The 13,877-nt window shown below is 35.0% G+C and overlaps 1 protein-coding gene across 1 annotated transcript; it reads left to right on the top strand.

Moving 5' to 3' along the window:
• The first annotated feature begins 11,096 nt into the window (after positions 1–11,096).
• On the top strand, positions 11,097–13,666 carry LOC107757677 (B2 bradykinin receptor-like). Its single transcript, XM_016575238.1, has 2 exons — positions 11,097–11,215; positions 12,562–13,666. The coding sequence occupies exons 1-2, from the start codon at positions 11,097–11,099 to the stop codon at positions 13,640–13,642; spliced, it is 1,200 nt and encodes a 399-aa protein (XP_016430724.1). The 3' UTR covers positions 13,643–13,666.
• The last annotated feature ends 211 nt before the right edge of the window (positions 13,667–13,877 follow it).

The following is a 13,877-nucleotide window of genomic DNA, read 5'->3' on the forward strand; positions in this document are numbered from 1 at the left end:
TATACTTAAAAATATACTTGAACTTTACTTAAGTATACTTACTAAAATAAACTTGAAGTATACTACTTTTTGGTAAGGGCAGACGGCATTATAAATCATTACACTGCAGAAACAAGCTGAAGATGACTCCACGCCGTCCAGACATGAGCACGTTCAGCCGGCACACCCACAATAATCAATTTCAAACATGTTTCTGAACTTTAAATGTGACTGTGGTTTTGGGTGCTGCGTGAAGTGGGGAACGACTCTGAAAACAAGGAAAATTGGAGCTAATAAAGTTATGGTTTCTTTTCTCTGGATGATATTCAAATTCTGGATGCATTTTAGTTTAAATTGCCTTTTTTCCCCCTGGATTATGAAAAGCAGATTTTAATAAATCATTACACTGCAGAAACAAGCTGAAGATGACTCCACGCTGTCCAGACCATGAGCACGTTCAGCCGGCACACCCACAATAATCAATTTCAAACATGTTTCTGAACTTTAAATGTGACTGTGGTTTTGGGTGCTGCGTGAAGTGGGGAACGACTCTGAAAACAAGGAAAATTGGAGCTAATAAAGTTATGGTTTCTTTTCTCTGGATGATATTCAAATTCTGGATGCATTTTAGTTTAAATTGCCTTTTTTCCCCCTGGATTATGAAAAGCAGATTTTAATTTTGATGAATTAGCATTTTGCTGTAGCACTTTAGTGTTATTTTAGTATCACTGATACACTATAGTTGTTGGCAGTATTCTGAATTGGACTTTAGTTTAAAAAAAACAAAATAAGTTATTTTTTAAAAGATATTAATTTTGTTTTGTTTATTTAAATTATTTTCAAGTATTTTTCAATGGTTATTTTTATATTTTCTTTTGTCATTTTAATTGTTGTTAAAGTCTTAGTAATTTTGTTCAGTTTTTTATATCATGTTTATTTTTATATTTTTAAATGTATCTATATAGTTTTATTAGGTTTTAATTTTTCGTTTATTTACTTGTAATTATTTTAGTACTTCAATTTAACTAAATTAAAACATGCTGACTTGGCAACTAGGTGAAAAAACTAGGCAAATTATATATTTATTTTTGTTTTTTAAGGTAATGAAAATGTTTTTTAATGGTTTTAGTTCATGATAATAACCCTTGATAATAACTGTTTGTGTAAGTGTGGACGTCTAATGTGTCAACATGACGTGTTTTGAAAGCTGTGATGTGCCCTAAAACTTTCCACAGCTCAAGACCATTTCAAAACCACGTTAAAAATATATTCATAAAGAAACCCAGACACCAAATCAACACATTAAAATACTCCATTCTGGTCAGAAATACAAACACAGCTCTGCATCATAAATCTGCACAATGATGAAGATTATTGTGTGCTATTTTCCCATGTTTGCTCAGAATAAATAATGTTTTATTTGTCTTCATTTATTTATATTGACAGAATGGAACAAATAATCACGATTTCTTTAAATTTTACATCATAAAACAAATAAAAATAAAATATCAGGCATGTTTGGAAGAATATTGACAGTGCTGGGCTCTGGGCTCTTTTTACTTCAGTTTGAGTGTGTGTGTGTGTGTGTGTGTGTGTGTGTGTGTGCAGAAATTGTAATATTCATTTAACAAATATTCCTTTAAAGTGATAGTTCAGCTAAAAATAAAAGCTCTGTCATCATTTGCTCGCCCTCATGTCCTTCCAAACCTGTTTGACTTACTTTCAAAGACAAAAAAGCACCTTAAAACCACCAGCAAACAGCGAATGACAGAATTTTTGTGTTTGGGTGAAATATTCCTTTGAAACGTCTTGGTTGTGTCTGAACTTTCCATTGTTTCCTCACAGAATATGCGACTTTCTGAACTGAACATACAGTATATATTCACGTAAGAACAAACGGAAAGAAACAAAAACAGTGTGCAGTGAACAAAATCTAATGCGTTAAACAAAAAGATGTTTAGCATTATTCATCTTGAGAGTGTTTCATGGCTGTATGCAACTTAAATTTGATCAGGTATGTAAACAATGTAAATGAAAACATTACAGGTGAGATAATACAGGGGGAAAAAAACAGTTTTATCGTGAAGTATTCTGAAGGTTTTTACTGAGTGGTTTGTTCATAAAGCATTCGCCTGATTTTATACAATACTTCATTTCTAAAAAAATACTTTTTCTGTCTGTTGACAGTATTTCCTGATTTATGGAGTGATGAAAACCTTTAACTCTAGAGTGTCAACTAAATGAAACAGGAACTTTGAACCTGGCCTCATCCAGTGGTCAAATTCTATTAGTTAATGCTTTAGTTGTATATTTAAACATCGGGCTGGGAAATAAAACAATTATTATCGCAATATAGTTTCCCTCGATAAAACGATCACAAGAATTCAATAAATGTTCGATATAATGTTTTATGAGTTTTTATGATGGATACATTTTATGATATTATTAATGTAGACATGAATTAAAAGTATTGAAGGAGTAAGGGAATTGTCACAGAGTCGAACTCCGTGATTCCCTCTTCCGACCATCAGAGGGCTCCCTCACCCGAATATTGACTCTTACACTCTCACACTACATTTCCCATCAGCCCCGTATCTGGCACTGATCACCTAGCCCAGCTGTAGCCCATCAGCTGGCCTATATAAACAGTCTGTTCCTTCCAGCTCATTGCGAAGTCTTGTTTTACTGCGGTTTACATTTCTGAGCGTTTTTCTCTGTTTTGCCTGCCTGTTGTGACCCTGTCTGTACCTCGTTTATGATACTCTGCTACCTGCCTTTTGGATTATCCGCCTTGTCTCTGAGTTGTGATTCGTTGCCGCCTGCCCCGACTTTTAGCCTGTTTACTGACAACGATTGTGTTTGCCCCCCTGTCACTGTGTTTGCTGGTGTGTGACCATTGCCTGTTTGACCGCGAGTGTAAATAAAAGCCTGCTTATGGATCCCACTTCGAGTGACGCTTCGTTACAGGAATATAATTACAGCATATTTTGTGATTGAGCTATATGTGCATTTAGACTGAATGTATTTAGACTACTGTTTTTCATACAAATACATATGAATATTTTTTACCATGGAATTGAGGTGCTATAATGAGTGGTTTTAACTGTGGTTATCATCATCTAAATGTATGCTACTATGGAAGACCAGTGGTTCATTTTAATAAAACTCAAACAGTCAGAATCATTACATTTCACCATATAAAAATGAGGTAATAAAGATTTGAAATGTATCGGGATAATTATCGATATCGACCAGCCTATTTAAAGATAACATTTTAAAACTTGTACAAAAAAGCTTGCAATGTTTTCATGTATTTTTTTTATGTAATCAATAAACTGGAGAAGTATGGTGATATATTAGATACAATTTTTACCCTTTTTATGTTTTAACACATTTGGTATGTGTAAAGTGTTTAGAGTCTGAGTAGTGAAAGTGACCCATCAGTCCCTAGTGATCCAAAGGGATGTTTACTCATCAACAAAACATCTCCGAATTTCCATCGGACATAATGAAATTGTCATTTTAACACAAACAATTACACAACATGTTGACTGCGGTCAGTCACTGTGTTTCTTAGCAAACCAAACACTTCAGCAACTGTGATTTAAGCTTGAAAATATGACTTGAAACTCTGTAAATCATTTCCATCTGCTCAAGTTGCCAAACATGTACAGTATTTCCTGGACTCTCTTCACTTATTGCTTTTGATGAAAGTACACATCTCAGATATTGGTTCAATATATTGCATGATATCAAACAAAACAAAGAAAGAAATCTGGTTGCATTTGCTTTCTTTACACAAAGAAAAAAAGGTCTTCACAATCGTTCAATCAAAATGCAACACTGCTCGCTTTCCTTTTCCACCAACAGTCTGATGACGGTATAACGGGAAAAACTGCCAAACATGTTTCAATTCAACATGAAATAATGGCTGACCCTATTTGCTTTTTAATACGTGTTTCTGATCTCATTTCATGCTAAACTTGCTCCATCTTTAAAAATGATCTTCCATCTGACTCCATTCTATAACAGCCTATTTCATGAATCAACCGATTCCCAATGAATAATCAAGCCTGGACCTGCATTTTTTTCTCATGAACATCCTTTTTTGACTCCTAAATAAATCAGACTATGCAAGAAAAATTGTTTTTGAACTGCATTTCAACTTGACTAAGCGTCTTTGTTAAGGGAGCAATGCTGAATCTACAGCCCAGAACTGAATCCACTGAACCACATCATTTCACCCAAAAATGTTCCTATTTTCAGGAAAAATCTGACACAAGCACCATTTAGAATTCTGCAGTATATACAGTAATATGCATCCAAAACATGCTATTTTTGCATATGTGGCACATTTGGATGATCTAAACTACTGGTCAGAAATTTGGAACAATTCAGATTTTATTTTTTATAAATTTTTTTATTTAAGATTTTTCTTCTGCTCACCAAAAAATACAGTAAAAACAGTAAAATTGTGAAATATTATTACAATTTAAAATAACTTTTCTATATGAATATGTTAAAATGTCATTTATTGCTGTGATCAAAGCTGAATTTTCAGCATCATAACTCCAGACTTCAGCATCACGATCTTCAGAAATCATTCTAATATGCTGATTTGATGCTCAAGAAACATTTCTGATTATTATCAATGTTGAAAACTGTTGTTCCGATGCACATTTTTGTGGAAATTAATATACATTTATTTAGCAAGGATAAATTGAAGTGATCTAAAGAGAAGTGACAGTTAAGACATTTTTAATGTTACAAAAGAATTATATTTTTAATAAATGCTGTTCTTTTGAACTTTCTATTTATTGATCAAACTGTTTAGACATTTTTGTTCAAAATTGGATTAAAAATGCCAAACTTCTGTCCTCACTTGACAACAGTCAACAGATACTGTTATCAAGGTTTATCACTGTATAATGTATTCTTTTAAAAATATAGTACACACTGCAGTATAGTATTCCTTTCTGAACATAGCAAATGAAATGTAATTACTTCAGAAAGCACAGTTCTGTGCATAATGATAATGAGCCACTATCAGAGATCCATTAGCATTAGTGTGATTTACATTAGTAACGTCTAACAGCTGCATATCCTCAACAGAGCAATAAAACCGCTAAAGTAAGTGTTCAGTAAGTGCTAAATGACGCTCTTATTTAGGCCTATGAGACACTTTTGAGAAGTGATTTTAATCTTGAGGTCGGTAAACTAACAGCTCAGCCTCAATAATGGTTTTGTGGTGTCCACTTGCCTCCACTGTGATTTTTAAGTGGAAACAGCATTGGAATTGATTCTAATAAACGTTGAATCTTATCATATTCATACCTCCACACAATCTCTTTCCATCAGAGCTGAGCTTTCATCTTGAAGACAATAAAGTTCAGAACACCTCAGCAACCAACCATATCATGATTTAGTGTTTACTAGGGAAATATTGTTTTCGAATATTTTGGCTCATAAAAAAGGAATATTCAAATATGTGTTTACTTAAATGATGTTTAACGACAAAGACATTATTTTTAATAAGTTTTTGTCAAAATGTCTGAACAAGCTTATGATTAGGCATTATATACAACAGCATTACATTATATCTCAAAGTTTTCTTTTAGATGAAAAAATTAATAAAAAAATAAATATATATATAGGTTTCTTTATAGGCTTATATATATATATATATAAGCCTATAAAGAACTAAAGCATTCAAGCTGAAACAGAGCAAACGGAACAAAATAAAGCAGTCCATTTACCGTTTAGATATTTCTTTTGTAGGATTGTTAATCATTGATCCAGATGTTTTACAGAGGAATAGATTTAAAGAACTACCCAGTTAATAGTTTTGCTAACGTTATTTTTAGGTTACGAAAACATTGTTTCTGAATTTTCTCAGAATGTCCCATTTTTTAAATGTTTTAAAAAAGTTTTTTTCTTGGCGATTGTTAAGTGAACATTCCATTTTATAATTTTGCAAACATTATGCGAACATTACTTTTGAATGTTCTCTGAACATTCTGAAACAAATAGTAACATCTGAAATACATTAGGTGAACGTCAAACTAAAATGTTTGCAGAAAAAAAAAAAAGTTCCATTAAAGACATATTTTGTGCTAACGTTTTGAGAGATATTATTAAAGACCAGATAACTTTGAATGAATTTTCTGTTAATGTTACTTGATGAACGTTATTCAAAGATTCTGTTATTATCAAGAAAATAAAGAAACATTTGTACATGGTCTTCAGGAGGTTGTGGGTGGTTGCCAGGGTGTTGCTATGCTGTTTGATTTTATTTTTTTACTCAGAAATTGCTAGTAAATTTCACAATTAGTTACAAAGAAACAGCAAGTACCATTTTATTGAACATAAAATTATGAAGTAGAAAGACTGAAATGGTATTGTATTGTAAAACTTACTCCAATAATCAGTCAATAAATTTTGAAAAAAAAAAAAAAAAGTGTAAATTACCTGTTTTACTGTCTGCCATGCAAAAATGATCAGAAAAAAGCCTGATCAAATTTTTTAAATAAAGTTTAATATGTATTATTTGGCATCTGAAGGATCAGGGAGGATTACAGAGTCCCTCACCCTAAAAGAGATGCTTGCCTCAGTTTTGAACAGCAAATGTAAAATGTAAAACAGCAAACAATGCAGAAAACAGAAGAATAGTTTCTAGCAAAGATGCATCACTCAAAAATTCTCAATTTTCTGTTTTCACCCCCGTAGTGATGTCAGCAGCAGCTGGGATGTCGGTGGATTTATAAATACACTTTTACAAGGTCATGACTTTATTTCTCTGATTCAGAGCATTAAAATTGACAAATAAACTGCCAAGCTAGATTAAAACCCAATAAAGAAAGACTCGAGGGGTCACAGACACCCCTGGACTCTCTTATCAGTCTGTATATTGACCAATAAAGGGAAATATGCTGTATTATATATTTCAATCCAGACGGCTGCTTCTGAGTTTTCCAGTAAAAACAGAAGGGAAAAGCCGGAGGGAGGAGACCAGGTCTGACATCAGAGCAATGTGGATCTCCCACTCATTTAAGAGTCAGGCCGAGCCATGAGCTCACTACAGCACGGCACACAGGGAAACAGCACATCTGGATTTGCTTTTTTGGAGGAGTGAGGTACGTACAGCGCTGTTTCAACGACAAAACCAAGTGTAGAGCTAAAGTCTGCCAAACAATGTGTCATTTTAAACTGTATTTACCTGCTGTGAGGATTAGATGTGTCCACTGCACTGGATAACTCAATTACCTGTTTTACTGTCTGCCATGCAAAAATGATCAGAAAAAAGCCTGATCAAATTTTTTAAATAAAGTTTAATATGTATTATTTGGCATCTGAAGGATCAGGGAGGATTACAGAGTCCCTCACCCTAAAAGAGATGCTTGCCTCAGTTTTGAACAGCAAATGTAAAATGTAAAACAGCAAACAATGCAGAAAACAGAAGAATAGTTTCTAGCAAAGATGCATCACTCAAAAATTCTCAATTTTCTGTTTTCACCCCCGTAGTGATGTCAGCAGCAGCTGGGATGTCGGTGGATTTATAAATACACTTTTACAAGGTCATGACTTTATTTCTCTGATTCAGAGCATTAAAATTGACAAATAAACTGCCAAGCTAGATTAAAACCCAATAAAGAAAGACTCGAGGGGTCACAGACACCCCTGGACTCTCTTATCAGTCTGTATATTGACCAATAAAGGGAAATATGCTGTATTATATATTTCAATCCAGACGGCTGCTTCTGAGTTTTCCAGTAAAAACAGAAGGGAAAAGCCGGAGGGAGGAGACCAGGTCTGACATCAGAGCAATGTGGATCTCCCACTCATTTAAGAGTCAGGCCGAGCCATGAGCTCACTACAGCACGGCACACAGGGAAACAGCACATCTGGATTTGCTTTTTTGGAGGAGTGAGGTACGTACAGCACTGTTTCAACGACAAAACCAAGTGTAGAGCTAAAGTCTGCCAAACAATGTGTCATTTTAAACTGTATTTACCTGCTGTGAGGATTAGATGTGTCCACTGCACTGGATAACTCACATTCTTCTGCTTTGATTTTAATTAGATCAAATGATAAAGAGCCAAAAACGATTACAACATATTTGCTCAAAGGAATGTCCTGAAACAACATGTTCTGTTTCTACTGAAGCAGAAGAACAGGGGAAAAAAGCGAAAGAAAAGCTAAAGAGAAAGGCAAAAGCAAGAGAAGTTTAAGCATTTTTAATTCAGTTCGAAACTGCATTACATATTTGGCAGATTTTTGGATAACTTATTAACCAAAATGTACTGTATCGAGGATGTCTGAAAAGATAAATGTGTCAGCTGTTAATATTGCTTCATGTTTCTTTTTTGCTTTTCAAATACATTTTGAGTTATATTTGCATTATGCAAATCAACAGTGAAGTGATAAATAATGATGGTATATATGCTTTGCTAACAACACCAATGTAAAGTGCTAAAGCGGCTGGTTGTTGCTATGGTTACCTCATTAGTGAACACAACTTGTGTTTGTGAGCATCAATGGACACATGCACACTGACTAACTATGTATTATTAGTAAATGTGCATTAAATTGATCAAAAGTGACAGTAAAGACATTTATAATATTACTAAATATTTCTTTTTCACATAAACGTTGTTCTTTTGAACGTTCTATTCATCAAAGAATCCTGAAAAATCATGGTATCATGGTTTCCACAAAAATATTCATCAGCACAACTGTTTTCAACATTGTTAATAATCAGAAATGTTTCTTGAGCAGCAAATCAGAATATTAGAATTATTTCTGAAGATCATGTGACACTGAAGACTGGAGTAATGATGCTGAAAATTCAGCTTTGATCACAGCAATAAATTAAAAATTGACAATATATTCACATAGAAAACAGCTATTTTAAATTGTAATAATATTTAACTGTTTTTAATGTATTTTTGATCAAATAAATGCAGCCTTGGCGAGCAGAAGAGACTTTCAAAAACAGTAAAAATCTTACCGACCCCAAACATCTGCATGGTACTGTATATTAGTTCGAGCATTAATTAGTAGTTTCAGATGGTCCCATTATTCACATCCTGAGATAAACAGACACAAATAAGACTTAGTGCTGGGGCCAGCTGCATAAACTTAACCTCTATGGTAAGACAGTCTTAAAGGGTTAGTTCACCCAAAAATGAAAATTAGCCCATAAATTACTCCCCCCTCAAGTCATCCTCGGTGTATATGACTTTCTTCTTTCAGACGAATCTAGTCGGAGTTATATTAAAAATGGTCTTTGATCTTTCAAGCTGTGTCATACCACTCAGCGTGTGTTGCATGCATCCGTCCAAAAGCAGTTAAATAAAATGCGCCCATCCATAAAAAAAAAGTGTCTCACACGGCTCCAGGGGGTGAACAAAGGCCTTCTGTAGCGAATCGATGCCTTACAAAAACGCATCGATTTGCTACAGAAGGCCTTTGTTCAGCCCTCGGAGCCGTGTGAGACACTTTGTTTTGTGGATGGGCGCATTTTATTTAACTTCTTTTGGACTGATGCATGCAACACCCGCTGAGTGGCATTAAACAGCTTGAAAGATCAAAGACAATTTTTTATATAACTCCGACTGGATTTGTCTGAAAGAAGAAAGTCATATACACCTAGGATGACTTGAGGGTGAGTAATAATGGGCTAATTTTCATTTTTGGGTGAACTAGCCCTTTAAGAACTAGTCTGAACAGCTAGCAGTGTACTACCAAAGTGTAATCATCAGTCTTATTTTTTATTCAGTTTAGACTAATCCAAGTTATGTAAGCAAATCAAAAAAAAAAAAAAAAAAGATGACCAGTCTTTAATAAAAAAAAAATAGATGACTAAGTTTTTCAAATGTTATGCTTTTTTAGACTTTTATGCAGCTGGCCCCTGGTTAACAGCGATTAGAAAGTCTGACTAAAAAGGTTCAATCTTCTGACTAACTGATCAGTGAAGCTATGAAAATATTCTATTTTGTAAGTTTGTTCATTTCCTTCCCCTGCTGTTTTTTCTGACTAATCAGCAGCCTGAAAGACAGTTTCCCTAATCACACTGGAAATATTATGCAACTACAGCAACTACACATACCGTAGATGCCACTTCCAGGATTCCAGGAGTTACTCACCCACAAGCTGTTCCAAATCACTACATCCTTTTTTTTTATGTGAAAACATGTAATGCTGCTCTTTTCAATGCTATGAAAGCAAGGCATATGGGTTTGAAACGACATGGGGATGAGTACATGCTGACAGCCATTTCAAGTGAACTATTCCTTTACCAAACTACACTATCGGGCAAGAATTTGGAATGGTTACAACTTTTATGTTTTTGAAAAAAGTCTCTTATTGCTCACTGAGGCTGCATTTATTTGATTAAAAATATGGTAAAAACAGTAAAATAGTTAAATATTATTGCAATTTAAAATAATTGTTTTCTGTGTGAGTAGATTTTAAAATGTAATTTATTCCAGTGATGTAGTGATGAATTTTCAGCATCATTACTCCAGTCTTCAGTGTCACATGATCCTTCAGAAATCATTCTAATATGTTGATTGATTTGCTGCTCAAGAAACATTTCTGATTATTATCAATGTTGAAAACAGTTGTACTGCCCAATATTTTTGTGAAAACCATCAAACATTACCGTTCAAAATTTGAGGGTAACAAAATTTTTATTCAAAGTGACGACATTCAACATTACAAAAGATTCTTTTGAATTTTCCATTAATCAAAGAATCCTGAAAACCACATGTATGAAATATGAAGCAGCACAACTGTTTTCAACACTGATAATAATAATCATTAATTACAAATATTTCTTGAGCAGCAAATCAGCATATTAGAAAGATTTCTGAAGGATCATGTGACACTGAAGACTGGAGTAATGATGCTGAAAATTCAGCTTTGATCACAGCAAACAATTACATTTTAACAGATATTCACATAGAAAATGGTTCTTTTAAATTGTAGTAATATTTCACAATATTACTGTTTTTAATGTGCTTTTGATCAAATAATAATGCAGCCTTGGTGAGCAGAAGAGACTTTAATTAAAATGATTAAATGTAAACTGACACTGAACATCTCTCCACAGAAACATGGAGCACGATATACAAGTAACAACATCATCCATCCTTTCCACAATCCCTACGAACATCTCCAGGAACAACCTCACCAACGACACCCAGTGTCCGCATTGGGAAGTGTGGGACTGGCTGTACGTCATGCAGCCTACTTACATGTTCATCATCTGCGTGCTGGGAATCCTGGGAAACGTCTTGACCAGTCTTTAATAAAAAAAAAATAGATGACTAAGTTTTTTAAATGTTATGCTTTTTTAGACTTTTATGCAGCTGGCCCCTGGTTAACAGCGATTAGAAAGTCTGACTAAAAAGGTTCAATCTTCTGACTAACTGATCAGTGAAGCTATGAAAATATTCTATTTTGTAAGTTTGTTCATTTCCTTCCCCTGCTGTTTTTTCCAACTAATCAGCAGCCTGAAAGACAGTTTCCCTAATCACACTGGAAATATTATGCAACTACACAATGCTTTCATACCGTAGATGCCACTTCCAGGATTCCAGGAGTTACTCACCCACAAGCTGTTCCAAATCACTACATCCTTTTTTTTTATGTGAAAACATGTAATGCTGCTCTTTTCAATGCTATGAAAGCAAGGCATATGGGTTTGAAACGACATGGGGATGAGTACATGCTGACAGCCATTTCAAGTGAACTATTCCTTTACCAAACTACACTATCGGGCAAGAATTTGGAATGGTTACAACTTTTATGTTTTTGAAAAAAGTCTCTTATTGCTCACTGAGGCTGCATTTATTTGATTAAAAATATGGTAAAAACAGTAAAATAGTTAAATATTATTGCAATTTAAAATAATTGTTTTCTGTGTGAGTAGATTTTAAAATGTAATTTATTCCAGTGATGTAGTGATGAATTTTCAGCATCATTACTCCAGTCTTCAGTGTCACATGATCCTTCAGAAATCATTCTAATATGTTGATTGATTTGCTGCTCAAGAAACATTTCTGATTATTATCAATGTTGAAAACAGTTGTGCTGCCCAATATTTTTGTGAAAACCATCAAACATTACCGTTCAAAATTTGAGGGTAACAAAATTTTTATTCAAAGTGACGACATTCAACATTACAAAAGATTCTTTTGAATTTTCCATTAATCAAAGAATCCTGAAAACCACATGTATGAAATATGAAGCAGCACAACTGTTTTCAACACTGATAATAATAATCATTAATTACAAATATTTCTTGAGCAGCAAATCAGCATATTAGAAAGATTTCTGAAGGATCATGTGACACTGAAGACTGGAGTAATGATGCTGAAAATTCAGCTTTGATCACAGCAAACAATTACATTTTAACAGATATTCACATAGAAAATGGTTCTTTTAAATTGTAGTAATATTTCACAATATTACTGTTTTTAATGTGCTTTTGATCAAATAATAATGCAGCCTTGGTGAGCAGAAGAGACTTTAATTAAAATGATTAAATGTAAACTGACACTGAACATCTCTCCACAGAAACATGGAGCACGATATACAAGTAACAACATCATCCATCCTTTCCACAATCCCTACGAACATCTCCAGGAACAACCTCACCAACGACACCCAGTGTCCGCATTGGGAAGTGTGGGACTGGCTGTACGTCATGCAGCCTACTTACATGTTCATCATCTGCGTGCTGGGAATCCTGGGAAACGTCTTCGTCCTGCTAGTTTTCGGCCTGCATAAGAAAGCGTGTACGGTGGCGGACATCTACTTGGGGAACTTGGCGGCCGCTGACCTCCTGTTGGTCTTGTGTTTGCCGTTCTGGGCCATCAACAGCATCGATGGGTTTATCTGGCGATTCGGCTCGCTCATGTGCAAACTAGTCAACACAGGCATCAGAATGAACATGTTTTGCAGCATTTACCTACTAGTGTTGGTAAGTGCCGACCGCTACATTGCACTCGCCCACGCATTGTCACATGGTAGAATGAGGCGACCGCGGTGCGCCAAGCTCAACTGCATCGCCGTCTGGGTTTTCGGATTAATCCTCAGCATCCCAACGCTTCATTTCCGGGACACTCAATTCATCCCGGAGCTGAACATCACAGCTTGTATTCTGAACTATCCGGACCCCAACATCGGCCTCGCGTGCAACATTCTTCTCATCTTGCTGGGCTTCATCGTCCCATTTTTGGTGATCTCCTACTGCACGCTGAAGATCATCCGAGCTCTGCGTGAGCAGGTCGTCGACCGCTTCAATGCGGAAAACACTGAAAGGAAAGCCACTGTCCTGGTGCTGGTGGTGCTGATGGTGTTTCTCTTGTGTTGGGTGCCGTTCCACCTCGTGACCCTCATGGATATCCTGATGCGCTTCGGTGTCTTCGGCGGATGCGACTTTGAAGCCGTCGTGGACGTCTCCAATCAGATATTCACCTACTTGGCTTTGAGCAACAGCATGTTGAACCCCATACTCTACGTGATCGTGGGCAAGAACTTCAGGAAGAAGGTCAAAGAGCTGATGAAGCAACTTACGGGAAAAAAAAATGATTCGACAAGCAGTTCTACAAGATCACAGCTCTCGTCAACCTTAAAGACCTTCACAACATTTTAGGAACATTATGTAAAAAATGTCCATAGGCACAAATTCAAATGATAATTTAATGTCTGTTTAATAATTTTGACGTACACTAAAAATGAAGTTGTAAATAGATTATTGATGTATGTTTTACAAGACGTGTTACTTGCTGTTTCTTTGCAATTATTTGTCAAATGTACTAGCAAATATTGAGTGGAAATTGTTTTTGTAAATCCTACACCAATTTTACAGACCTTCACAAAATATTAAG

Source organism: Sinocyclocheilus rhinocerous, unplaced genomic scaffold (genome assembly GCF_001515625.1).
Source record: "Sinocyclocheilus rhinocerous isolate Xijiao unplaced genomic scaffold, SAMN03320098_v1.1 scaffold2850, whole genome shotgun sequence".
NCBI classification, from domain to species: domain Eukaryota; kingdom Metazoa; phylum Chordata; class Actinopteri; order Cypriniformes; family Cyprinidae; genus Sinocyclocheilus; species Sinocyclocheilus rhinocerous.

Excerpts from the sequence above, each read along its gene's own strand:
- LOC107757677 (XM_016575238.1), top strand. The coding sequence starts at position 11,097 with ATGGAGCACGATATACAAGTAACAACATCATCCATCCTTTCCACAATC. Across the intron at positions 11,216-12,561 it reads TGGGAAGTGTGGGACTGGCT|AAACATGGAGCACGATATAC; the intron begins GTACGTCATGCA and ends ATCTCTCCACAG.